This window comes from Xiphophorus hellerii, chromosome 3 (genome assembly GCF_003331165.1).
Source record: "Xiphophorus hellerii strain 12219 chromosome 3, Xiphophorus_hellerii-4.1, whole genome shotgun sequence".
NCBI lineage: Eukaryota > Metazoa > Chordata > Actinopteri > Cyprinodontiformes > Poeciliidae > Xiphophorus > Xiphophorus hellerii.
Window position 1 is genome coordinate 16708806 of NC_045674.1, and position 27737 is coordinate 16736542.

At 42.1% G+C, this 27737-nt stretch overlaps 1 protein-coding gene across 2 annotated transcripts; it reads right to left on the reverse strand.

The window, feature by feature from the left end:
* Positions 1 to 125: 125 nt before the first annotated feature.
* On the reverse strand, positions 126 to 27094 carry nr4a3 (nuclear receptor subfamily 4, group A, member 3). Of its 2 annotated transcripts, XM_032559214.1 has the most exons (9): positions 26692 to 27094; positions 23762 to 23932; positions 23046 to 23127; positions 18136 to 18971; positions 11715 to 11844; positions 10269 to 10432; positions 9971 to 10170; positions 5138 to 5316; positions 126 to 2002 (listed from the first exon to the last, which is right to left on the reverse strand). In XM_032559214.1, exons 3-9 carry the CDS (start codon positions 23107 to 23109, stop codon positions 1740 to 1742), a joined length of 1836 nt encoding a protein of 611 aa, XP_032415105.1. In that variant the 5' UTR covers positions 23110 to 23127; positions 23762 to 23932; positions 26692 to 27094; the 3' UTR covers positions 126 to 1739. The 2 variants fall into 2 exon arrangements, with proteins under 2 accessions (XP_032415105.1, XP_032415104.1); XM_032559213.1 differs by lacking the exons at positions 23046 to 23127; positions 26692 to 27094 and adding an exon at positions 24622 to 24819.
* Positions 27095 to 27737: the final 643 nt, after the last annotated feature.

A 27737-nucleotide genomic window follows, 5' to 3' on the forward strand; every position in this document is an offset into this window, starting at 1 on the left:
CAAGGGGTATACATTCTTTGACAAGAAAACAAGTTTGTATTTGTGCCTTGAAATGCAAATGCTAAAATGTTTTTGTATTTCATGAAAAGTTAATGACAAAGAATCACAACACAGGACGCAACGGGTCAGAATAATCAGAACTAGTTTATGATTTCAAAGTGCTGAACAGAAAATCCAGTGAACAAAAGAGAGGAAAAAAAATATATATATATCGAACAGGAAACTCAAACCAAAGACGTACACTGAAAAACAGCAAGTTGTTTTCTTTTTCATTTCTCTTCTTTTTAAGAAAAAAGAAAATGCACAAGTTGTACCACAATATTTGAAAAAGCTAAAAACACTTCAAAATATTAGTTTTTATTTATATATATATGTATATATATATATATTTATATTATATTTATATATCTATAATTTGCTTCGTTCCTTTTAAAACTGCTGCTGTGAGGGTGTGAGTGGGCGGTGGAGGCCTGGGGAGATCCCCGCGCAGCAAACGCAGCCGGAGCCGTTTTTGTGAAATGCGATGGCAGCTCTCGGCAGCTTGCACCACAATCCTGACCTCTCTCAGGCTCAGGGACTCTTGCGCAGCATCCACGACAGAAATGTAAAGGAAAACCAAAAAAGAGAGCATAAACGTGGAATGTTTAACCCGCCCCTCCACAAAACTCCTCTCTCCTCCCTCCCTCCTGGATCTGTCGAACGCCCCGCGGCCCGAGCGGCCAGGGCGTGTGTCTGCACTCGTAGCCCTTCCTTCTCTGTAAGTGCTTTACAAGCCAATCTGTGACCATGTGCGCTCCTCCACATGTTCAACCCCAACCTGTGATTTTAAAAATGAGATAATAATAGAAAAGAAGAAAACAAAACAAAACAAAAAAACGACACAGAAGAGCGAGTTCAAGTCTGGGTGTCTCAGTCATGGATCGTTTAGTGCACAGTTTGTCCTTTGCTGCGTAAAAAGCCACACGCAGAAAAAAAGTCTTTGTATTAAAATAATTTAGAGTTTGAAATTAGACCTTCCCTCCACCGTGTCTTCCTTTTTGTGGTGAAATTGCACTTTGTAATTAAGAGCCTGCCTCGTTAGCCACTTCCACGTGTTTATGAAATATTTGTACGTGTTTCTGCCCTTCATGTCTGACCTCTGACATTTCTCTACACTTCAGTATGAAAACACCCCCCTTCCTCTTATCAGCAGGAGCAAACTTGAGTCTCACAGGGGCATGAACAGCTCAGCAAACTTTCTGCCCCACAGAGACTTGACCTTTTCTGAAAAGAAGAAGTCCTTCGACAGAATGAGCGAGGCCAAAGCACAGATCAAAACAGTACTCATAAACCCTTCTCTCTCTTTTTGTTTTTGCAAAAGTGAGCTGCCACCCAGATGGAGAAAGGACAGGAACAAGTCATTCTGCTGTGCAACTCAGCTTCATCATCCTCCCCCACAAGACAAAGAGTGGAGGATCAAATAAAAGGTTGCAAAGCGTCTTTGAGTTATTGTCTATTTTTCTTTCTTTCTTTTTTTTTTTTTTACAGATGAAAAGCGTTTTTGTTGGTTGTCCGTTTGGTTCCCCCTCTCCCCCACTAAGCAAGAGGCTTTCGATTTGCTCTCTCAGCTCTGCATCGGCCAGAACGGAGAGTCTCCCTTTCTCTCTCTCTCTCTCTCTCCCCCTTTGGGGAATCGGGGGATTAAAAGGCCTGAACAGGACGTTGACGTGGGTTTCTTTCACCGCGCTCAGCCCGAGTCCTCAGTAGGGCAGGGTGTCCAGGAATCTGTCGATTGACGGCGGCGGCGGTACGAGGTCCTCCAGCTTCAGGTAGAAGATCCGCTGCAGGCCCTGGGTCCTCTGCGAGCGGAGCTCTGCCCTCAGGCCCAGCACACGGCTCAGAGGAGGGACGGCCTTGGTGGAGGAGGAGGACGCCCCGCAGCCCAGGTGGTCCCTGAGACAGCAGATCACTTTATTCTGCAGCTCCTCCACGCGCTTCGAGTCCTTCAGACCCGGGACTTGATCTGCAGTAAGAAAACAGAAAACATTAGAGCTGCAATTTACACTGCAGAAGCAAACTTTTTTTTTTGCATGCAACTTGCATATATTTTATTTGGATTTTCATGAAGATACGTTGTTGTGATGCGTTGGTTTTCTAAGATTTTTTGGAAATAATAATCTACACACTAATAAAAACATGATACAGAGAAAGTTTTATCTCATTTGGAAACTTTGAAGCTGTTTTGTACTACAGATTTGTTTCGGTCAGGTCATTACCAACAGAAGAGATAAACCGCAGAAAGTATCCATTCCCTTGAGCGTCGCTGTTTTTTTTTACCCGGGTGGAACCACAACGAGCCTCTACATCCAGCCTTTAACACCTACAGACTTTTCTGTGACTCTCTCCATTTCCCATCAAGTATCTTCTGCAGAAAAGTAAGTATTCCCGCATTATGATGCTGCCACTGCCGTGCTTCAATGTGGAGGCAGTTTGCTCACTGTTGGTTTCCCCCTGCTTTTAATGTATCCCATGTATGTCAAAACGTTCAGTTCAGTCTAATTTTCCACATCTTTGCTGTGTCCTCATGTGACACACTTTTCAGATTTTTACTTGTAGATGGATGTTGAAAAGCATTTATATCTTTTTTCCTCTTCATAATTTTGAACTGCTCTGTGATAGTCCATCACAAACGGCCATTTCTGTTCCTAAAGTCACTTTTGTTTCTGTAAAAGAGTTAAAATGGTACAAAGAAACTGTGTTTTAAATGACAAAAATTAAGCCAGCGGAAAACAAAACCCACACATCTATGTATAATCAGAGCTCATTCAGGTAAAACAGCATTAGCCTCATCTTGTTTTATATTGAATTGCACCTCATTAGCCCGTATGGCTCATGTTCTTAACAGCCTTACGTTGTCTCATTCACTGCAGATCAATATGTCGTCTAACCCAATAAGCCTCCTCCACATTGTGTAGACAAACACACACACACATGGTGACATGGCATAGAAATATAGCACAAACATGGAAATAAACGCATGCTGCGCATTTACCGCTCATAAATACTTTAAATGAACGCATGCAGATGCTCAAATAGGCCCCGCAGTTTGGAGAATTTAAGTCACAACAGTGCTCAACAATTAGCTGATTATTTGGCCTTGTGAGCAGCCAAATTCAATTAGGAATACACACAAACACACACAGGCCGCAGACTGCTGCCCATAGCAACTCCAGTGGCACTCGTATCAGACTTAATGTGACACTAACTCATTCTGCTGAGAACAGGGTGTCCACCCCCCCACCCTATGCCTCACAAACACACGCACCCCCACACACACACAAGATAGTGTATGCTGCGGGGAGGCTGGTTCTGAGACCAGTCTCACTTTGAGGTATTCATTATTGGAAGTGTATTTATTGTTTGTTTATGTGACCCTTTTGTTTGCAGTGTTTGCGGCTGCAGAGTTACTCCAGCCCTCCTTCCACTGCGCCTTTCAGACCTCTTGCACTCCTTTTTTCTTTCTTTATTTTGCTTCTCTGCTTTTCTCCTTGCTCTCTTTCCCCCATTCCTTGTTTCTCTCTGCGCGGCACTTCCTGGGGAGAAATCGATGTGGGCCCTTTCTGCACAGGCCACTCCGAAGCGGTCGATCGGCCGGTGGCCCCGGTGGCTCTGCCGCGGCTGCGCGCTGTGTGCTTTGCCGAGGTGGCGGAGTGCCACTGCGAGAGCCGCGGACGCCGTTCCAGAGCCGTGCCCCATGGTGGGCTGGTCGATGGAGAACAGAGTTAAGTGCTCCCCCAGAGAGAGAGAGAAGGAGTGAGGGAGGACAGGGTTTTAAGGTGGAGGTGGAGGGGGGCAGGGTGAGGGGGAGTTTTACCCGCTGCACATTAATGTCTCTCTGCAAAATTGAGCTTTAAAGAATAAAAATTCAACATATAATTTCGCTGCATCCTTTGAAGCTACATTTCTAATGCATTCTACAGACTGTTGCATCTTCCTGAGGTCCGTCCGTGGATAAAGTGTCGATTTTTCAGCCGTGGACACTGATTAAAGGGGCCAGGTGTGTGGCAGGTGCAGCAGGTGCTTCTGGGTATCGGGTTCTTGTTTCAGGCAGAGATGTGTGACAAGACGCGCTGACATGTGTGTCTCTGAGCGTTTGTGTGACGTCAGCGGATGTAAAAAAAACCCCCAAAACACCCACAACCAAAGCTCCTTACAAATTGAAGAAATAATATATATATATATATATATATATATATATATATATATATATATATATATATATATATAAACAATCACTTGGGTAGTGGATATAAAAAGTTTTAGCACCCCTGTCTAAATGTCAGATGTTTTAGATTATAAAAAAGAAAATATTTAACCAGCACATTTTAACTGAAAAGCACAAATCTGCTAGCACAATGAATGTACAATTAAAAGGTATAATAAACTGGATTTATATGTGTAAAATAATTAATTAAAGAACTATGTGACTACATTTCCACATAAAGGTTTATTTTTTGGAAATCTATCAACATCCCACTTCTTAACTTGCTAATATTACTTTGGTAAAGTTCTCCATATCAATCAGATTTTGCCCACAGTCTTCTTCAGCTGAACCCACAGGTTTTCCATCAGGTCTATTTTAAAAAGTCTGTTTAGTTTTTTACTTGGATGTGTGCTTGATGTAGAAAAGTTTTATTCCTATTCATTATTCATCTTCATTTTAATTTCATCCACCAAGAGAAAAAGTCCAGTTCTGAAGAAAAGTAGTCCCAGAGTATGATGTTGCCACCACCATGCATAAAATTGAGAATGAGGTATTTTTTTTTCTTGAACACAAGCCCAGGTGTTTTCTTAAAGAGAAAAAAAAAAACTTTCCTCTCTCTAGCTCCTACTTTTTACTCCAGACATATGGCAAATATATATGTTTTATCGCACCTTTTATTATAGATTTACATCCAGGTGACTTTATCTTGTAGGATTTGTTCAAGACATAAACCACATTTAAGGTGAGAAACTATTAAAAAACGATTTCTAAATGTCTTACTTGTTACATCACTAAATGTAAACTTCGAGATCCTGAGCGATTGACAGGAAGTTGTGTTTATCAGGTAACCGTTAATGTATTTCTTCCTGCAGATGATTCGGGGGTTTTGGTTACCTGTGAGCAGAACGAGGGCAGACAGGCAAGCGAAGGCAGATGCATCGAGGTTGAGGGTCTGAAGGTGGGTAGAGAAATCCCGGATGGAGTCCAGCCACTCTCCAAACCCACGAAGGCACTGGAACCTGTGCAGCACCAAGCCGTTGCAGAACACCAGTTTGTCCTCCGACAGCATAGACCTGAGAGACAGAAAAAAAAAGAATGAAATTTTTCATAAAAATGCTGCATTTTCCCCTCATGCATTCAGACATACGGAGAAGGAAACGATTACACCAGCAAGCCAGAAACAAGACACACATCAAACAGAGGCATGAGGCTGATTAAGCTTGTGTGTTTTTAAAATTACTGCATTTAAAACCACTCTTGCATTTCCTTGTGGCAGGGTGGGGTGAAGGGTTAGGGCAGAGGCCTGCTCTGTGTGTGTGTGTGTGTGTGTGCAGATAGGTAAACTGTTACAGCTTTAATGCTCCCAGGCTGTGGAGTGCAGTGGAAACACAAAGCTTTAATGAGGAAATGAAAAGGCCTCTCGGATGCATTTAACCATCACTTACTCACGGCACACAACATCCCGCTTTTATTTTTTTTTAACTATCCAGCAGAGCAGGGAAAGGGGGGGAGCAAACAATGAATGACGCATAGGACAGATGGGAGGTCGGAGGAGAAAAAAAAAAGAGCGAGAGGAAAACAAATAATTGTGCAGATAGAAAGAAAAAAATGAGGATTAGGGAAAAGACCTGGAAGCCACTAATTACAGTCTATACAAACATTGGTTTAAAAGTTATGAGACTAAGAAGCAGCAACATTTGTGTCTAATTATCCTAACTACAGATTAAAAGATTTACCCCCTCAAAGTTTTAGCCCAATGCACATAATCCAGACTTTTAAACATGCATTAAAAAAAACTTTTTCTCACTATGCAAGCTTTGCAAAGCATAGATGTATGGATTCAAGAAACAGCATGTGAAAAACAATTCACGTTTTTACCAAACATTGCTTATTTGTGTTAGCATGGCACTTTCACCCTTTTCCCTACACTCACTGTGATAATATTCTTTATTATGTTTTATTTTTTAAAAACAGCGTGCATTTTCTACAGAAAGTTGCAAGTCACCGAGCAACAAATAAATACAGGTATCAAGAGATGCGACATGAGGAGCTTTGAGCTTTGAGCTTGTTTTTGACTTCATCCCTTCACACCGTCTAGTCTAGATGAAAGTTCTCAACAGGAAACTTCAATTAGAAACCTTGAGAGGAACCTTTGAAAAGCGTTTCACAGCTTTCATTCCTCCTGGTGGTTTCTAAAATACAGAGTGCTCAGAGAGATTAATACCTGTGTTTGGATCATATTTAAGCATCGGCCAGTCATCGGGTTAAGCTGATGTTTTATAAAAGTTACCGCCTTTAAAATTGCATGTTAAAAGTTATCCTGGAGAAGCGTAGTTTCACTTTGTTCTCACTGCAATGAGCACAAAGTGACCCACTACTCCCCCTTTCCAAATTGTTGCTGCACAATGCTGGTCAGCAAAGTTAGCACCTACACCTTACCTTACTTACAAGAAACACAAATTTGGCTAGCAAATAGACAAAATAACCACCGCTTGTTAAAATCTTGTTGAGTTATTCAAAATTTACTAAATCGCAACTGGCATTGCAATACCATTATGTGCAACATCACAGTTGCAAAAGGACAGTTGCAAAAGGAGATCAGCTAGTTTAGATCTCGGAGATCTAAACTAGCTGTTAAAGATCAGGGATAATCAATGTTGTAATTGCAACACCTGCTGCTCTAAGTCCCTGCAGCCCATAAAAGATAAAATATCCTGCACAATAAGATTTCTAAAACTAAACTGGATAGGTAATTATTCTACATTTTTGCTCTTTTTTCCCAAAACTCCCAAAACATTTTAAAACCAGACAAGCAAGTGACAAATGGAAACAAGCTAAAAATAATAATAATAAAAAAAGAAGTCTGTTTTTATTTCTGATCTGATTATTAAGTCGATGCCCCTCAGCTAAACGCTCAGCTTCATTTCATAACACCGCTTGGCCTCCGTCTGGTAGTAGCACATGATCAGCACTACACCGACGGGCTGGCAGTCAAGCAGCTGGGCAGATGCACACTGACACTCACGCCTACACACGCACACGCCTACACGCACGCACGCAGCTGGAAGTCTGCCACACATTCCTCTCCCCCCTGACTACGCTGTCACCATGGTTATCAGCCAATAACCACAGAAACTGTTTGGTGACGGAGGGGATCACAGTGATGTGGATCCCAGAAGAGCGAAGCAAATTTGCTCTGTGCACGCTGAACACACACACGCCCCACACACACATATCCACTCGGGGTTTAGACACACGCTTGTGAGTAGAGATCTGCAGTGCAGGAAAGCGTTTTGGTTCAGCACGGGGTCAAGCAGAGCTGAAGCAATGGGATCTCAGTGTAGCACGGAAAGTAAGACAGGGCCAGATTTGTGTGCGGTTTCCTCTGTGTTGTGGGAGTTAGGCCGATAGGAACATGAGAAGCGCATGCATGTGTGTGAGTGCGTGCGTGTGTGTGTCCGCCCTTTGACGTGACTCAGAGTCACCCCTCCTGTTGGGACTGTGATGCCACCACCCATCCTCTTCCCACCATGCACCTGGACCTCCACCGGGAGGAGAGAAACTTCGACATCGTCAGCGAGTCTGAGTAAGCGCTTCTGTGTTGCCTGACTGTGTTGGTCCTCTGCCCTAGACGACAGCTCAGACAAAAGGACGAGCTTGTAGCGCCATCTCCCCTCCTCCTCCTCCCGCCCATAAATTTAACCAGCAGCATGCCTTGCAGGAGCGGACCGGTAACCCAGGATAACTCTGAGGTCGAGTCGGGCTGGGCCAGCAGTAAAGGCATTGCGTATAGCTGTGTAGTGCTTCTGCGCATACTCTGACTTGCAAAGGTATTCACACGCCCGGCACCTTTTTTCCACATTTTTTTTCACATTACATTCACACATTTCTGTGTATTTTTTATTGATTTCACATGATAGGATAACACTGGATTTGGGTGCACTTGTATTGTTCCCTCCTGTCGCAAAGTAGAACCAACTTTCACTGCAAGTACAGCTTCAAATTGTTTCGGAACTAGAAACAAAAATCTTTGCATTTTTTTCTTCAAACTGGATGTAAAGCATCTGTGATCATTCCAAAACCTGCCACATAATCTGACTTGGATTGAGGTCTGGGCTTTGACTGGGCCATTCTAACAGATGAATATTGTTTGATCTAAGTCACATGTGTCAAACTCAAGACACACCATAGCTTTTTATGTGGCCCTCCTGGCTCTAGAGGGCCACATAAAAACAACCTTCAAGATAAGAGGTGTGTGCTTGACTTTTAGTCTATTGATCAAATCAAATCTGTTTTTATTTATATACTTCAAAATTAACTCAATGTGAAAAGACACTTGTACAAGAAGTACTCATCAATTGCAGAGGCGGTTATTTATTCATATACTAACAGATTAATGGAAAGTTTTATCAGCGTTTTCTGACACAAAAAGTACTTTGAGGACATTTATGACCTTAATTTGACCCAAAATGAAAATTAATTTGACAGCCCTGATCTATCGTAACTCTGGCTGTATGTTTAAGATAGTTTTTCAGTTGGAAGGTGAATCTAGAAAAGCATCCCTCCATCATGATGCGGTCATCGCAGTTTTTAAAGTTGGAATGTCTTTGGAGGGATTTGCAGTGTTAGACTTCCTCCACACTCAATGTTCTGTTTATGGTTCATTTTTGGCCTCTTCTGACCAAATCACTTTCTTCCCCACACTGCAAAAGCACAAAATCTTACCAAGTATTTGTTTCTAGTTTCCAGTTAAACTATCTTAGTACATTTGGATGAAGAGAAAATGTACTTAAAAGTGGTTTTTCAGTGAAAAATAGGAGATTGTTTTAAGTAAATAATTCCTTAATATTGATGGAAAAGTACTAAAAGTGAAATACGGTGGGACTAGCACTTTTTCATCAATATTAAGGAATTATTCACCTGAAACTAGTTCCTGTGTCTTGCTGAAAAATGACTTGTAAGTTAGTTTTGTCTTATTTCGAGTGTAGTGATTTATTTGCACAAGAAACAAGACAAAAATACTAGTTTGCTATTTTATTTTAAACTCCAGAGGGGACATCATGTGCCTTTTTTTTAACAAGATCCTTTCTTTATTGCCATTCTTCAACAAAAGCCTGATTTTTTAATTTCTCCCCCTTTAATTATCTTGTCGACAGCTGTGGATCTGTACAGCTCCTCTGGTTACCTCTGCTAATGTGCCGCTTTGTGTTGATCTACGGCACAAAATCCTCCAAAAACTCATTGAAGTTTTTGGTTATAATGTTACCAATGGTGATAAAAACTTCCAGTGGTATGAGCGGTTTTACAAGACACTGTGTGATCCAGCTCTTTCCTTTCAGTCAGCTGATCTCAACACGCATTTCCTCCCATAGCAACCCTCTCCAGCCTCTCAGCTGACCAGTGTTTCGATGGAATCAATGCTGTCAGTTCATAGCTTTTACACAGTTTTAGCCTGCAGAACACACACACTCACACTCACACACAGGGCTCTCTGTGCGTCAGATATCAGACGAGCGGAGAGGAACTCTGTGGGTGAACTCTGTCATAGCTAAAGTCTCCATTCATAATTCGCTTCATATGGTGACTACTCAGCTGCACTCCTCCTACTCTGGAGATACACCAACACAGCGGCGCACCGGCTTTACAAGAACATTTACACACTATAATCCATTATGCTCATAAAATGATGTAAGATTTAAAAAATAAAAACACATACATCTGTCTTACCTGTATGCAAGTCGCAGGACAAACAGCTCCAAAAAGGCTGAGTCTATGAGCAGGTTCTGATCGTCACGCTGGAGCTCGGTGAAGCCCGGCAGCCGCTCGGCCCAGCACCTGGTTGTCTCCATCGAGATGGTGAGCAGCCTGTAGAAGAGCTGGATGTGCTCCGCGTCTGAAGTGGAGGATGGAGGGTCGGCGGCGCTGAACTGTTTGGATGCAGAGAGAGGAAAGAAGTTGTAAAACAAGACCCAGCGCGAATCAGACTGAGCTTTTCCAACCGATGGGGACAGCTGGGAGGGGGCACCTGGCTGTAGTCAAGGTCTCGTGGTGTGCAGTGGGAGTAAGCCCTGAGCAGAGCAGAGAGCAGGCTGAGCGGGGGCGACGGCGGGGACGCCTCTGTCTGCAGGGGGCTCTTTGGTTTGGAAGGCAGCCGTCCTCTGCGGCCCTTCAAGCTGTCAGTACGGACCACTGTGAAGCAGAGAAAGACGAGGGGCAAATTAGATTTTTTTTTCTTCCTCCAACTTAGTGACCCGAACTCCTCAGGAGCTGTCCAGCGTTCCCACCTTTCCCACGCAGCAGGCCAGCAGGTGGCAGTGGAGCTGCTCTGCTGGCACATGCATTAGTGTGGCAGGGGAATATGAGCGCTCTGGGTGTATTTGCATTGGTGTGCTGTGTGTATGTGGGTGGGGGTATTACAGGACGTGTGAGACAGGTGAGAAACCTCAGGGGAATCAGGACAGTATGAGTGTTACGCAGATTTTTCACATGAGAAAAACAGCGCAAAGAAAAACAGAAAGGCTGTGTGATTCTGATGGCCAGCCTTAACGCTGTTGTGGTTTATTTTGTATTGTTGGATTTTGTCCACAGCATGAATGTGTGTGGTTTGGGTCATTACCGGCCTCCTGAACACCAGCAGGAGGGAAAAATCACAAAAATCGTTACAATGTTGGACATGTTTCACATTTTGTGACAATTTAAACACAAACTTTAATATGTTTTCTTGGCACTTTATGTGACACAAAAAGTGCTTTGTCACTTAATTGAGTGACAAAGCAACTCAATTAATTTGCATCTTTTGTGAAGGCCTCGAAGGTTTAGTGAGCAAACAGAATCACATCCTTAGCTCAGGATGGAGTATCTGTCGCCACGACAACTATCAGTGGACCAGTTAAATCTGGACTTAAAGAAGAAAACCATGAGAAATACAGTTTACTTGATGCTATTTGTCAAAGATGTAAAAGAATGCACCCCTGGAAAGAAATGTACTTTTTGGGCAACATGCAAAACACAACATCTCCATCCTCGTTGTGAACCATGAAGCAGAATGACCTCTTTACCCTAGCAGGGATACTTTTCTTGCACAGGGTAAGGGAAGCTGATTAAATCAAAGCCTATTCTTGTGAGAATGGCCTAGACAAAGTCCAGATCTAAATCCAATTGAGAATCTGGGGAAAGGCTAAAAATGTATGCTCACAGATGCTTTCTGTCCATTATCCCGAAAAAACTAGCAGCCGCTGCTACAAAGCGCTGACTCAGAAGGGGTAAATACAAATGCATGCCACACTTTTCAGATTTTAAATAGGCATAAATCTCAAAACCATGCATCCATTTGTTTCCATTTTACAATCATGCACCACTTTGTTGGTCTACCGCATACAATCCCATTAAAACCTACTGAAAGCTGTGAATATTTTAGAAATCAGGATAATGTTTTATGTAAGCAGTTTCTTTCATGTGGGATGCTCCTTACCTTCTTTCACCATGCCCACGCTTAGGCACTTCTGAAAGCGGCAGTACTGGCAGCGGTTGCGTCTCCTTTTGTCCACAGGACAGTTCTTGCTGGCCAGACACACATACTTGGCGTTTTTCTGCACGGTGCGCTGGAATGACAATTAAAAAAAAAAACCAAGACATGCCGATGATCAGCCTCCAAACACAATCAGCACCTAATATTTGATTTGTTTAATTCAATTTTTCCTCCCCTATCGAAGAGCAGGAAGCAGAAGCTCGTAGGTCAGATTTTAATTACGCGCTGAAAGGCGACGGTGACATCAGTATAATTAGATAAAATTAATTTTCCAACAAGCCTCGCCTGCAGCAGGGACAATTTTATTACAGCCGGAGCTGACAATGGGGGCCGGAGCGCGTGGCGTAAGGATCCAGGTCCCGCGAGAGGAGGTTGGGAGGGTGCGCGCGGGGGGAGTCTGCGTGATCAGATTGTCCGTGAAGGCTCCCGGGTCAGCTCGTGGCACCTTTTCGGAGCCACACGCAAAGCTTCGCGCTTCTCTCAGTGGGCCCCGTGGGTGCTGTTTTCTCCTCTGCTGCGTGGCCCGCGCTGCTATTGCTGACCTTATTAAAATGAAAACCAAAACAGCCACATGGGAGGACCGAAAGAACCCGGAGTTTTCATGAATCAAAGGCAATTTATAATATCTGAGAAGAGATCAAACATGCGCCAGTTTCTAATATCAGGAACAAGTGGTAGTTTCTGATATTAGGTATGTGGCTCCCCGCCCAGGGCGCTTTTATTTTACAGAGCGGCAGTTTTCTAAGGCTTATTTCATGTCCAGTGTGAGTATGTTTTCACAGTTTGGTAATAGTTATGGAGACTATGCAGTAATATGGGTAGGCTGATGTCACACCCTCTTACCAGAGGTGCAAGTAATAGCAAAGTAGTTAATAGTAGCTGGAAGGTTGGACATTCAGTCCTTTTTTTATTATTAGCTCAAACAAAGGATGGTGGAGGAGGACTGAGAAAGCCACGTTTACTGACTGTTTTTCCATTTAGATTTTTACAGAGCAGAGTGACAATTTGAAGCACTTTTGTTTAAAGTGCTCAGTAATTATTTGTTGGTGCAAACAAGCCACAAAGCAACATGAGATTGTTAACTTTCAGTAAAACCTTCAGGGGGGGATCTTTACAGAAGTCTTTGACACATGGGATTAAAACTCATTAAACCCCTTTTGAGTTTTTTTCCCCCTTTCTTTTTTATGTGGCCTAAGGTGCAGATATGATAAAGCAAAGAGGCTCCATTGAGATAAAAAAGGGCAGGATCAGACCAGCCCCGATCATCAGCATGCCTGCCTATGAAGAACAGCCCACATTTCTACCGAGAGCTTAACTCTTTTCTTCATTTTGATGTTAAACGCACACATGTGTTTAGTACAGGCATCAAGCAATTACCAAAGACACTCAAAACATCCCCTGTGGTAATTCCTGACTTCACATGATCGCAGAGGCGCTTGTTAAGTGTAAATGCTTTTATTTGCAGACTGTTTACATTTTACACGTTGTCAAGCTGTGCCTCTAGAACAAGCCGTAAATTAAACAAACGGAACACACGGAAAGTGCCGCAGCCTCCTATTCTTCTTTTAAACGCCTCTAGAATGTATCAAAACAAATAAATCCAATTAGGAGACCCTTGCGCCGCACATGCCCGCGTCCCCAGAGAGACCAATCACACACCAATTACACTGTGGGCTGCGCGCGGCTGCGGAGCCGACGCATCAAAGGAGGCGCCAGGGCCGGATGAGAGCGGTCGCCATGGCACCACGGCGGATTACGCTCTCTGCGCCTCAATGGCCGCTGACCCGAGCGCGCCGGGGATAAGGTAGTTGTGGCTATTAACGGAGTTTATAGGGAAATCAGCATCCGCTTAGTCAGAATAGGAAGAGCGGCCGGGGCGACGCAGGCAGCCTCTGCATGTCAACGTGGGTTCACACCTTTAACAGGTCTACCGCGGGGTCAGCGAGAAACAGTGGCCCCACAGAAACGGGTTTGCAGGTGGTATGCATAAGAGTGTCATGCATATTTTTGTTGCATAAATATTTATTATTTTGGTACGCTTGCCTTGGTACATACGTTTTGAGTTGCTTTGAGTTGCTTTGTTTCTGCTAATAATAATAATAATAATGAAAAAGTACTGAATGTTCAACCTTCCAGCTACTATTAACTATTTTCCTGTTATTTCACCTCTGCTAAGATGGTGTGACATCAGCGTATTTTGATTCATATCTGTCACTCACTGAAACCTCCTGAACACTGAGGAGAAAGGCTGTGGGATGCACTCATAGTATATCCTGCTGCCACTGCTCTCTACCAGGAAATCACATTACTGAGATTCAGTGCTGCTAGACTTAAGATATATGCGGATTTGGTTTGTTTCCCTGCAGTGGATTGAGAGCAACAGGTTTAAAGAGGTGCGTAAAGGCTGAGTTAAGTCTGGCTGTTTGACAATAAAGTCTATGTTTGACTGCAAAGTTTAATTTATAAGACTGCTACTTTGAAGAAAATCTTGAGTTTTCAATGATCAATTAAAATCTCAATGAATTAACGTATTGTAACACAGGTCTGGTCTGTCTTTATCCTGTGATATGCGTTGCAGATCAGCATATATAAGGCTGCATTTGCCCCCCCTTGTTTCTTATACTCCACGCTTTAGTGATTTAAACTGCAGGTTAATGCCCACCAGGCCAACAGGGGGCCCTCAAGAGCCCCTATCCTATAAATTGCAGAATTTCTTTTGTTGTTGTTTGTTTTCAACTTTAACAAGAATGAACAAACTTTTAAATTTCTTCCATAGTTTTCAACAGAGCAGGAAAAACACTACTTAGTTAAATTATTTAACATTTAAATTCCTGGGACAAGTTCACAACCAGTGACTGGCTTAACAGCAACGTTAGGTGGGAGGTAATTTATGCTGCTGCTTTAGTTTCATATTGTATGTCGTTTGAGTCACAATTTATGCACACTGCAGGTGTCAGACAATAAGTCTCTACAAGTACCTGAAAAAAGATGTAAATCCAAGCACAACTAATTAAACCTGCCTGCCAGTACAGGCTTTAAGTATTCTGCATTAAAGTACTATACAAATAAAGAAGAAAGTCCTAATTTTAGAGAACTTCTCCAATTTAACCAATGTTCAGCTTCGATCTTTAGATTTCTTAAATAAATACTCTCTATGGTGAGTGACAAACTGTCAACGTAGGAAAGAACTAGTTAGCTCACTAGTTACCTTTCAATGCATAGTGTGCATGAATACAAAGAGGGTGAATCTGTGGGGGCTCTTATCTGGACTCACAAATCAAATTCTGCTCAGAGCCTCATTCAAGCTAGGGTCGGCCTTGACTCTGTTTTCCATTTATGTGACCTATATGATGCCATGTATACTGTAGGTTAAATTCAATCTGCCATGTTTAACTCAAATTCCAACAAAGTTCTAGTGAATTCACTCTCTGAACCTTTGTAGCCCCAAAACGTCTCTGGGAACTAAACACGCTTCAAGCTGAAAAGGGTTCAGGTGAAAAATCAACCTCTCAAATGAGCACAATTGCCAAAAAAAAAAAGCACACTGTGGGTGTTGTGGGGCCCTGATGGAGCAAGCAGAGGCAGATTCTTGACATGTAACATATTTGGTTTAAATTAAAGCCCTGTAGGGACTTTTTCCCCCCCTCTCAACTTAAATTCTTATCAATGTCTTTGTGGATGAACAAACAATGTTGATCTAAACTTACAAAACAGCTGCCTATTCCTGTGCATGTTGACTAACTTGTTTTTCCCATTTATGCATTTAAAAACACACTTTTCGCATCTGTTTGTCACATTCTGCCACATAACTAGGTATGACTAACTTGCTTTCCAAAAGATGGAACATAAAATTTCTGTGCAGCAAGATCAGCTGATGAGCTGTGCAACACCCTTGTGCACAAAAACATATTTTTAATGCTCTGCTCCTTGCAACAAAATGCATTATAAAAACAGGTGAGATGGAGTCAAATTTTTAAAATACAAGCTGAATAGATTCACTTCATTACTGAAAAAAAACCACACACACACACACACACACACACCCACGCACAGTGAATGGCACACATTATTCAGCCAAAAATAATAGAATGAGGGACAGAAAAAGTTGTTTAACATCTGAAATTAATTCATGAGGAAATGTGCTTCGAATTGCATTAATAAACTAGCAATAATTTACAGCTAGCCTGTTCTGTGGATTAATGTGTCATAACTACTCAGAGATAATTAAATATAATCAGGGAAGTATTTCAGGGGACAATAAAACCATCACGATAATGGAGGTAATGTGCATAAAAATATGTAAAAAAATACATGTATTTTGTGCCATATATATATATATATATACAGTATATATATATATATATTGTATATGAAAACCTCCTGTTTTTCTTGCATATGAAGAAAAACTAGTGGTTTTCCTTATTAGTGCTACAACCTAGAGTCAAAGTGAACAAAGGAATTTTTACATATATGTTTCCCTTTACATGTGGTTGCATGCATGTGTCGCTTGCTCATGTTTGCATCTGCATGTGTGTATGTAGAGGAAGCACAGCGAGAGTAGACAGACTCTGTGGCTGTTGAGTTCTGTAACAAGCACACACACACACACACACACACCCCCACACACACCGACACTGACACACACCCTGCAGCCTGCTGCCGTCAGACACTGTTTTCATTAATTACTAAATAAAAACAAATTGTCAACCTAATTGAAAAGAAGGAGAATTCATTTCCACCTACCAGAGGCATTATTCAATTACCTCTGCACCCTCTGTCTTGCTGCCACTTCATTTTTGCTCCTGCAGAAAGCCCTAACAAAGTGTGCTGGGATTTGTTTCTATATAGAGATATATAAATTAAAATTACAAATAGTGCAAGAGAATTACCCTACCTGATTTTAATGTCTTTCTACTTGGAGTTCTTGTGCCACTCACTTATTTAAAGAAAACCCACCTTGCAGCTGCTAGAAAAATTTAAAGGTCTGCTGCATTTTTATGACTTGCGCGTTGGACTTGAAACCGTATCTTGCATTAGCACGTGTGCGCTGATATGTGATGTGTGGCAGCCAGAATGAAAAGCGCACGACTGAATCATTTGCGGAGCCCAAATTTCAACCTGACTCATGTTGGACTTGGTATTGTGTCAGTGAAATGTGGTCAATTTCACTGATACAATACTGACAAGCAGAAAGGAAACTTTGATTTTAAGGGGGAGACCTTTTTCCACGGCATACTCGCTGGGCTGTGTTACAGACAGAGAATAAGGGCTGTTATCATCCTGTGTTCTCAAATAAGACAAGCCACCACACACTCCTGGGTAAATGCAGACACTTTGCCCACTTGGTTGCTGGGAGAGATGACCCCCTGTGGGTGTGCTGAGCTTTCACTATGACTGTGAAGATGATTTAGAGAGCGGAGAGGAAGGTGTAAGAGTGGGAGCAAGGCAAGAGTAAGAAAATAGTTTCAAGAGAAACACGTCAGTTTGATGTAAGTTTGGAGGAGGTGACTGTGCGCGTTTGGTGGGATGGGGTCAAAGACGTTGGCAACAGGAGAGGATAATGAGAAAGAGAACAATTCAAAACACAGAAAAGCTAAGTTGATTACAGATTTTCTGTCGTGTTATCCCTACATTTAAAGTGATATTTTTGATATATGCTGCCTCCTCCCCTCCTGTTGTTACACACCGCCTGTCAGCTGGCTGCAAGACAGCAGCTGCACTTTTGCTTTTCTTAAAAAAATCCTGAAAACGTCAACAAATTCATTTCTTTGAAAAAATATCCAGTTTATAAAAACAATTAGTGCAATAACAATTGAGGCAACTCCACCAATGGCTTTTAGGAAGGTAAATCAGTGGATTTAGTTAGTTTTGTGTAAAATGTGTAAAAAGAAAGATAAAAGAAACAAAGCAAGGTCAAATAAGTTCATACTTCTTCTTACCTCCTTTTCACACAGTTATCTAAATACATGTCATTGTAATGTGAATGTGTTTGAAATAAATAACTAAATTAACTAACTTGTTGCTGCATGGTGCCAGTCATGCTGATATACAGTATATATATTTATTTACCATCAGCCCATGTAGAATCTTAATTTTATACTTGAAACTCAGGTTTTTATATTAGTATATTAGTATTTAATTCCATCTGAGAGTCTTTAATGGATTTTTAATGTATCTTTATCATAGCTTTTAATTTGGGCTTATTGTTTTGTTATTTATCTATTTTATCACAACAGTGACTCACTTTGGCTGTTTTAAAATGTTCTTTATAAATAAACCAAGCAGTGATGCAGTCTCACATCCATGACATATTGTCCCACACTGTTGACTTACAGGCTTTAAAAAAACTTTAGAGAGTTTTTACCTTGAAGAAGCCCTTGCAGCCTTCGCAGGTGCGTACGCCGTAGTGCTGGCATGCTGCGTTGTCCCCACACACCGCGCAGGTCCCCTCTCCCTGTGGGCCCCGAGGGGGCGGCGAGGGAAGGCTGTCCCCTAGCAGGGGGCCACACGGTCCCAGAGCCAGGGAACGGAAGGCGAGGCTGCTGCCCCCAGCCCCGCGGTGCAGCTGGTACATGGGCTGCTCCAGGTGCTGGCCGTGCGGGTGGGACACTGACGAAGAAGATGAGGACGAAGAGGATGAGGTGCGAACTAGCCCCCCTCCGAGGCTCTCGTAGCCGCCAACGCTGCCGCCGCTGTGAGGCGGGGAGTGCTGGTAAAAGTGCGAAAAGCGAGGGGACTTGAGGGGTCCGGACTCGAGACCCGAGCCCATGGAGTGAGGGTGAGACTGGGGGCCCAAGGAGTGTTCATCCCACATGAAGGAGGTCCCAGGCTGCTGTGTCATGGATGGGGTGGTGGGGGTGGATGGAGGGGACTGCTTAAAGTACATGGTGGTGGAGGTCATGGCCTCCATGGGTGGGACAGTTGGGTAACTCTCCTCCTCCTTCTTAATGGTAGGCCTGTGGGGGGGCATCTGGTAGAGGCAGGAGGACTTGGGCTCGTAGCTGCCCTCCACAAAGACGTTGAAGCTCGGGAGGGAGGTGGTGGCAGCAGCAGAGATCTCACCCCCACCCAGGTCCAGCTTGGTGTAGTCCGGGGTCATAAGGTCAGAGCTGTAGCTGTCACCCTGGTAGCCGAAGGACTGGCCGGAGTAAGCGGAGCCTGGAGGGGCCGGCCCGTACTGAGCCTGCACACAGGGCATGTCTGCGGGGGGGCAAAGGGCATACAGACGGGTCAGAGCTACATTACACAACTCAGTCACGGGACTTTTATTCAAAAAGCATATTATTGTGTTAGTGGAGTACAGTAGAAGCCTATAGCAACAATTGTTAAATAGATATGCAACATACGGGTGGGATTTTGAGACAGATACTACAATAAATCTAGAGGAAAAAGCAGAATTTATTAGAGGCTCGTGCACATCAGCCTACCAGTCAAACAGTGACTAAAAACTTCTGCATAGCTCTATTGGAACAGGCAGTTTTTAACTGGATGCACCTTCTCCCTCCCTTATTTCTGTCACGCAGTGCCATTCACTTCATGTCATGCTTTTACACTCCTTGCACTTGTGTTGAACAATTACTCAGCAGGAATATGTGAAGCCCCAACAGGCGAACCTTCAAACCTAAGTGATTTGGTCCACGCGGTTAGTCAGGTAAGGAAGGGGGAAGAAGCAGCAAGATTCAGATCCAGTTATTTGTGTTTGTGCTGTGTGTGTGTGTGTGTGGGCGTGTGTGTGTGTGGGTTGGGTGAGCGCACTCTGGTTAGTCAGATGGTAAAGCAGATGAGATAACATTAAATAATAATGGAACTCTACGCTGGTGTTGGAGACTTCCCACATACACATTCACACACATAGATACACTGATAAACACAGACGAAAACATACTCAGATATTTCCCCTAACTGAGGCAGACGCCAGCCGGCGGGTCTTGAGTTATCCTCTGATTTAATTCAGCTGCTGTCACAAAAACAGACCACCTTTTAAACCTGGGCTGGTCATCACATGTATCACTGCCACTCCACAGGGCGCTGTGTGATTCTGTTCATATTGATATCTATTGATATTAGAATTACTGCCATTGCTATCTACAATAACTCTTCGAAGAATCTGAATTGAAACATTTAATTTACCTTTGAGATCAATAAAGGACTTTTGAATTGAATTAAATTGAATAGCACGCATGTTGCACTGTTCAGTTTGGGAAACGTACAAACTCTGAAATGAAAAAGTGTGTTGAAACTTATAGGTCAGAGTCGGTTTTCATGTTAAATGTTACATTTTTCTATATAAGAAAATAGCCAATAAAACAACTTGCTAAAAAAAAGAAAAGAAAGAAAGATGTTAGGTCTGATTCGAATAATTTTTCACATTCAATCCAAATCAGTGTGATAGCTGGCCTAAGATGTTTGTTAATCCCTGATGGTGGTTTTCACCAATTGACTTCAGTTTATTTCACAACAAAAGTTATCTCGAGGCACATCCAAAAAAGAAAGTAATTTCAATTAAATCACATAATCCAGTTGATTCTCGGTATCAAACAGTGCATCAAGTTCAGCTCGTTATTTAAATAAATAGTCTTTGTACCCTGAAGTCAAATTTTCCACGTTTCTAGTTGGAAGTACAGAAAGAACTTAAAATCCCTCTAATTTACCCAACTGGGAAACGTCAGAGCTCACAGACTAGTAGCATGTCTCATATGGCTGCAGAGTATAAAATGGAAAGCATACACCTCATTCAACCAGTGGCACAAGGAGTGCTGAGAAACATTCTTGTGAACATGTTCCTGTTGTTTTTGAACAGATCTAGAGAAAAACACTAGATGTTGACTGATATTGCTAATGCTAGCTGGCACCACAACAGTTTCTGCTGATTTTCTGATTTGGAGCTTTGGTGTGAAACTCCTGCTGGCAAAGTTGGAGGTTGTAAGGGAATCCATCCAATATGGCTGCCACACTTATGAAATGTAGTCTATTGTTTTTTTAAGTGAACTCTTATGATTGTTCAGACGTTGTTAAACCAGTGGCACACATTAGCAGGCTACTGTAAAGCATCTATTTGTAAACTTGTTTCTTTAGTTGCTGTTGTCTTGTACCGGTAATCCCAGTTTTTACTGGCACAGAAACTGTTTGCAAACCTGACGTGACGTCATTCTCAAATCTTAAAACAAATGGAAGGCGACACTAGGACGCGCTCGGCTCGGGAGTGACGTCATTTCCAGGTCCCACAGCGCAGCATTGCTTTCAGTCCTGGAATGTGGAGTCTGTTCTTGTGGGTTTAATAAAGGCGCCGCCATCAAATCAATGTCAATTATTTAATTCCACTGCTCACACATGGAATAATTCAGAATAATTTGACAAATCGCATTGTCTTGTATCCATAAATAATGTAAAAATTAAGAAGTTAATTTTCTTTCCTTTTTATTTCCACTGAACGCTCTGCAAGGATGCCTATGGAATTGATTCTCACTAACTCCTCTGTTGTGCGAAAGGAAAAAATGAGACAGCCAACCCCGATCGACCCCCTTTTTAAAAAAAAAAAAAAAAAAAAATCAAAAGACGTGGTTTTCAGTGTTCATTTTCCGTCTTGTCAGTAATGAATGCCAGCTCAGCCGGAGGCTTGTTGCGTTTGCTCCTTTGTCAACACATCGGCTGCTCCCAATTGACGCCCAGCATGCACGCACTCTGCCGCAATCACCACGGTTCCCTGCGCGTCACACTTTACCCAGTTAGGCACGGGACATGCAAGTCTGAGGGCGCTAACCAAACCCCCCTTTTCCAGTCTATCCAAAGCGGCATCCTTACTTCGACTCGGTCTGGGGAATTAAAGCCAATTAACTTTATTTGCAGCAAAACTGAAAGTCCGGTAACTTCATTAAAAACACTGTTTCTTCTCATCAGGTGGCCACAGACTTTGCCAGAAAGTATAAGGCACTCTGAAAGCAGCCGGCGTGTTTAAATTTGCGGTCGTAAATGCTCATATAAACTGCTGACGGCAGACAGAGTGACACATTGATTTAGAAGCTGTGGCGCAATTAAAATATACCTGAAGGGCTACCACGAGTTCTGCCTTTAAGACAGATCTAAAGGATTAATTAAGAATAATCTATAAATGTATTTATTTACTTAGCATTTTATATTAAAAATAAGAATTCGAATATTTAGCAAGATTTTACATTTCTTTTTAAAACATTCTTATCTTAAGTTATTTAGGTATCTACACACAAAGCGCTAAGGCAAGCCTATAAACCAATATAACAGGTTTATATATATATATATATATATATATATATATATATATATATATATATATATATATATATATATATATATATATATATATATATTCAGGATATGAGTCAAGCTCTATGCCTACGTGTCCCTGACGTCATCATTTTTTCTTCTACGCTACGAGTGACCATCTCTACAACCCACGTGGAAAAACACGCATGGAGCAATCAGGGCGTCATGGGGCCTTTCAGTGCAAAACCTAAATAGTTTTATTTCTTTCTACTGCATCAGAGGAAGAGGACGAGAGGAGAGTGCGGCGGTAAAGTTTGAGGCTGTGTTGTGTCAGTAGGTCAAACCCCAGATAAGTATTAGTGTGAGTGCAAGTGTGTGTAAAAGACTCCCAGCACCTGCCATGTCCTGACACACCTTGCAGCAGCTCATTAGGCTGTCAGGAGAGTTTAAGTTTAAAGGTTTTTCGAGTTGACTTTGCCTCAGGTGAGCTCAAGAAGAAGTGAGAAATATTAAAGATGGAACATTTTCACGTTGGTCCCTGTCAGATTACTAGCTAATGCTTTTGAGGAGCAATTATTATTATTATTATTATTATTATTATTATTATTATTATTATTTCTTTTTAAATAAAAGCATGCACATAATTTTTTTTTTCTCCACCATTGATGTTCAGGATGTCAACAAGTATCTGTGTGAGCTCATTGTGCTAATAACATGCGCCCTCATCCTGAGGAGAACCTGTAGAACCGCTTCTGTCAAGTCTCAACCCTCACCAACACACACCCAGCTTCACAGATTTAGATCCTCCTCCAGACACGTAAGATTTTTTCATAGGTGAAAGTTTGGTTTTCTGTCGACTTCAGCACCAGCATTAAATCTCCCTACACTTCATAAAATACAACCGTGTGTTTGTGGGTGTGTGTGTGTGTGTGTGTGTGTGTGTGTGCATATGCAAGCAGAAGGACAGACAACCCAAGCAGAGTCAGACAAAAGGGGGTGCAGAGTACAGTGAGGCAAAGGGAAACAGTCTCTAACCTCGAGATGTGCATTTCAACTGGACAAACTGCAGCTGTTCCAATAACTGAGCGCGCCTGTTCATTGTCAGAATGCCATAGATCTAACAAATAAAAACATGAAGTTGCACACATCAATTAGAAAGCATTTTTTTTCTTAATACTGTCAAATAAATAAAACAAAAATCAAATTCAGAGGCCTCTTTACACACATGAAGAATAAAGTTATAGATATGTTGTGAAAATACACAAAAGCAGATAGATGCATTTACATGACAAGCCTTCAGTTTGAGGGGCTCATTGTAAAGCACTGAAACGAAAGTATGTGAGGTTCTCAAAAGAATACTGAAACACCCCACCCAGCACCAATCTCTTATCTTAATGACTGAAATGTCACTGACACCAACACTCCTACGCACACACGTACTCACAAATCATACAACTCTTAATTCTTTATTTGATCGGGAAAAAACCTGGAGGATTTACTCACGTCGTGTTTGATTAAATTCAGATTTAAATTATGATGTAGCTTCTGAAATATGAAATTCACTGTCTGCCATCAAACACACCGCAAAAAAGGGCGCAGGGAGAGCTGTCACTGCAGAAAGCATCAACTGAAAGAGAGGAAGAAAGAAAGAAAGAAGGAAAGAAAGAAAGAAAGAAAGGAAGAAAGAAAGAAAGAAAGAGAAAGAAAGAAAGAAAGAAAAGAAAGAGAAAGAAAGACGAGTCCAAGTATACCTGGTGAAAGAGCTTCGCGCTGAATGGTGCTGGGTGTCCGGGGTTTAGGGGTGTCGTGGCTGCGGCCGGGGCAAGGCTCCTGGAGCGGGGAGGACTCGGCGGACGTGGCACAGGAGGGATCCGATCGCCGTTGCTCCGAGCTCGGCTGGGCGCGCTCTTCCGAACCTGTGCCTGCAGGGTCACATGTGTGGGTTAGAAGAGGGGAACTGAAAGAAAAGGTGGGTGATGACTCCCCTGTGCAAGCAGCGATCAACAAAATCCAAACACACACATACACACCCCGACACAAAAACAAGGAACGAGGTCTGATATTATTATTGCCACAATTTTTGTAAACTTGCAAAACTCTGTTTAGCAAATTCCAAGAGTAGAAAAACCTAATTAACTCTCTTAAGATGTAAACTAGAAAAATCTGCATATCAAAAACAATTTTAAAAAATCACCTCAGTTAATCGTTGAATACGAAATTATTTATGAAAAATCAATTCCAACAGATAAAGTGCAACAAATCACCTAAAAAGACGCGAAGAGACATAACAGAGCATGAAAGGAGATGTAGGTAATAAAACAATAAATTACAACCTGAATCCATGCAAATCTCCTTGGATATCATGGCAGACAAATATTCACATCCCATTATCAAACACTGATTGATTTTAAGACTAAAATCTATGCTGCAAAGTAAATATTAAGAACCACAACTAAGGTCTATCGGCTCATTTCAGAAGTTGCACTTACGTGGGCGACAGGTTTCATTCTAACGCAAAAAAAAGAGCCCTCAAGAGTTATAAGATAACCAGAATGTGCGCACCAAAAAATTAATTCAACAAGAATAAGTTGTAAAAGAAATATCTACACACCTATAAAGGTGAATATTTTTAAAAACAGCGCATCCGGGCCATCAGTTCTCCTGCCTCTGATCTCGGCCGTACCACTCCGCCCAAGGTTCATCCAGAGCGGCAGACTTAATAAACTGGAAGTGCTGGGAGAGTCGGACCTGAAACCTTTCAACCAGCGGGGCTCCTGTGTGCTGTGCGCCTCCAGCTCCCTGTCAACTGCAAGAGGACGCCCAGATGCCGGCGGATTTCAAGACCCAGAGCGCCCCCTTTCTGTCAAACATCGTCTTATATGTTTCTCTCTCTCTCTCTCTCTTTCCTCCCTCTCTTTACAAGCAGAGAAAATCAGTGATACGGTTTAAGTTGTAAGACCACTTACTGTCGTCCAGCAGGTTTATTTGCGCAAGTCACAACAATCATGACCATCATTTGGGTATTAGTGTCAACAATACTAATAATCTCCGCGACAACCGTTCTTTTTTTTTATTTATTAGAACTTTCTGCCAAACTAATCCCAGTTTTTAGAAAAAAAAACATTACAACTTTGCAACTATTTTGTGCTTCTGTTGGTCAGTATGTTCTTTTTATAGTCTAGAAACATAAAGCATCGTATCAAATTATACGGAAACAAGCAAAAATAGTTGTATAACATTTATTTGATTAGAGCTGATTTGGAACAATTAAGTCATTATTCAATTAGGCGTATAGCCATTTGAGTGGGCTTTTGGGGGAAAAAAGGAGGAAAACATTCATGTTTGATAAGAGCATAGCAGGAAAAAGATGCTGCTGTTCTTGCATAACTTCTTGAGGTAAAAATGGAAACATGCGTAATTGCGCTCTTATCTATGGTTTTTAAATTTTTATTAGCACATTTTCCACCTCGAAACTAAGACAGGGTCTGTTTCTCAAACTAGTCTCCACTCGCTTGTGCCTCGTCCTCAAAAGAACACCGCGAAGGAGGGGATCTGGCCCCAATAACGCGCTCACCCGCCAGTAACCAAGAGAACGACACAAGAGCCGCAAAACACGCGCCCCGGAGCGCCGGTATAGGCCCCGGTAGCCCCTCACACCAATAACCCCGGACAGACAGGGGGCAAGAGAAGGCTTCCAGCAAACAGAGGGAATATAAAGGCGAAAGAGAGAGAGAAGAGAAATATATGAGTACTGTAAATCAGCCCTGAGAGGGGAGGCTGTCAGAAGTGGCTGCCTCTGTGCGTAAAGTGTGCTCAAGCTTGGTGAGTTTTCCCTAGAAATGGCCCAAAGCGCAAAAGATATAGATTACAACGTGCTGCCAACACATGTCTTCAAGGGAAATTACTTAAGGTGCAAGAAATGTAGAAATGCCCGTGGCTGTGTGGTTTTTTCTTCTTCTTTCTCTTAGACCATATGGAATAATGTGACTGACCACTACTTTAATCATTTGACCCAATTAGAAAGTCTTAATGTTTTTTCCTTGTACATAGATAAAAGGGACGGTTTAAGTTAATGGAAAAACTAATACGGTCCTAGTATTTTCCATAAGAAACCAGCAAACAATCGCATCCAATCACACTATTGCCAGATTAATAAAAAAACACCATTAGCGACACATTTCCTTCATAAAACCCTAAGAGTCTAATATAAAAATGGGGAAAGGATGAAATCAAAGAATATTAAGTCTACTCTCCCAGACCCTGCATGAATGTAGGCTGGACTATTCTCCACTCAGACCCATTTGTGCGTCTGACTCCCCTCTTCATTGTGCCAGTGAGTGAGAGGCATCTCATTTCCATGACAACCAGAAAGGATATGATACCTTCCCGGCGCAAATTAAAATCGAATCCAGCCTCACTTGGAAACAACACACAAAGAAAGAGCCTGGCTGGCAGCGGAGCGCCTTCATATAGCAACAGGTCATATGCACACACAAAAAGTTGAGAAAAAGCAAAACAGGATGCTGGGGTTTAAGTTTAGCATGACATGTGGTTGAGTTAATGCGAACGCAAACGCACGCAGCTGATGGGGGTTTGTTATCTGTCAAGCTAATAGTCCACAGAAGTCAGAATACGAGGCGATTCATTCATTCATTCATTCATTCATTCAGAGTTTACTTACTGGTTTGCTGTAGCGGTTCCGTCTTTACATGTGGTTATCACCTCGCATGAAGTATCCCCGTTTCCATCCAGGATAATCACAAGTAATTGTTATAATAAAGAGGGGAAAAATAGGCTTAAAAAAAATATTCAGAAGAGACGCGAAGTCATCGGAGGTGAACTTTCACGATCGTCTCAATTTTCTGAAGCACGCAAAAGAAGTTTGTTCTAAAAAATACAAAAAAAAAAAAAAAAAATAATAATAATAGTAATAAAAAAAGAGAATCAATAAAAAAATAAATAAATAAAAGCTCAAACTCTTGCGTCCGCTCCTGGCAGCTGAGTGTTGTCAGAGCTGCTGGGTGCTTTTCGGAGTTGTAACGCGGCTTTGTTTATGTGCGCCGTCTGAGGGGAGAAAGTCAAATACTGCATTTATGAGCGCTCTGCCTCCACATTAGAGCTCCTGGTATGCGCTACGTCAATGTGACGCCATGGGAGAGGTGACGTCACTCCCTCTCGCGCTCTCTGTACTGTACGAGACACATAAGCCCCGAGCGCGTGTGCCAGAGAGAGAGAGAGAGAGAGAGAGAGAGAGAGGGTGGAGAGAGGATCGGTCAGACAGAGAGAGAGCTACACAGAGGCGCTGTTGGTTTGATGGTTAGAGGACAGGAAACTGAGGGGGATCCGCTGGGCGAGCTGGTGTCTTATTACTGTGCTGCTTCCACCAAGCTCTTTTAAATATATAAACATATCTACATATATTTATATATATTTTTGCTCTTTTTTGAAATCTGAAAAAAATATGTTTTGAAAGGTCACCTTGAGTCTTTCAAACAACCATGACTTTCAGCTAATTATACAGTTACACTTTAAGATGGTTGCTCATGTTTCCCATTTGCCACATAAGAAAGGTTAAGAGAGGTCAGCTCAGACTGGGACTAACTGTGGAAACCAGCGAGGGCCCCGGCTGTAGGAGCAACTTCACATGTAAAATAATTACTTTCATTTTAAATAAATGCGTTTAACATGATGAAATAAATTAACATTAAATAAAACTTTCAAACGTTT

Excerpts from the sequence above, each read along its gene's own strand:
- nr4a3 (XM_032559213.1), bottom strand. The coding sequence starts at position 24,712 with ATGAACCTTGGGCGGAGTGGTACGGCCGAGATCAGAGGCAGGAGAACT. Across the intron at positions 23,933-24,621 it reads AAAAATATTCACCTTTATAG|GCACAGGTTCGGAAGAGCGC; the intron begins GTGTGTAGATAT and ends GTGACCCTGCAG. Across the intron at positions 2,003-5,137 it reads TGCCCTCGTTCTGCTCACAG|ATCAAGTCCCGGGTCTGAAG; the intron begins GTAACCAAAACC and ends TTCTTACTGCAG.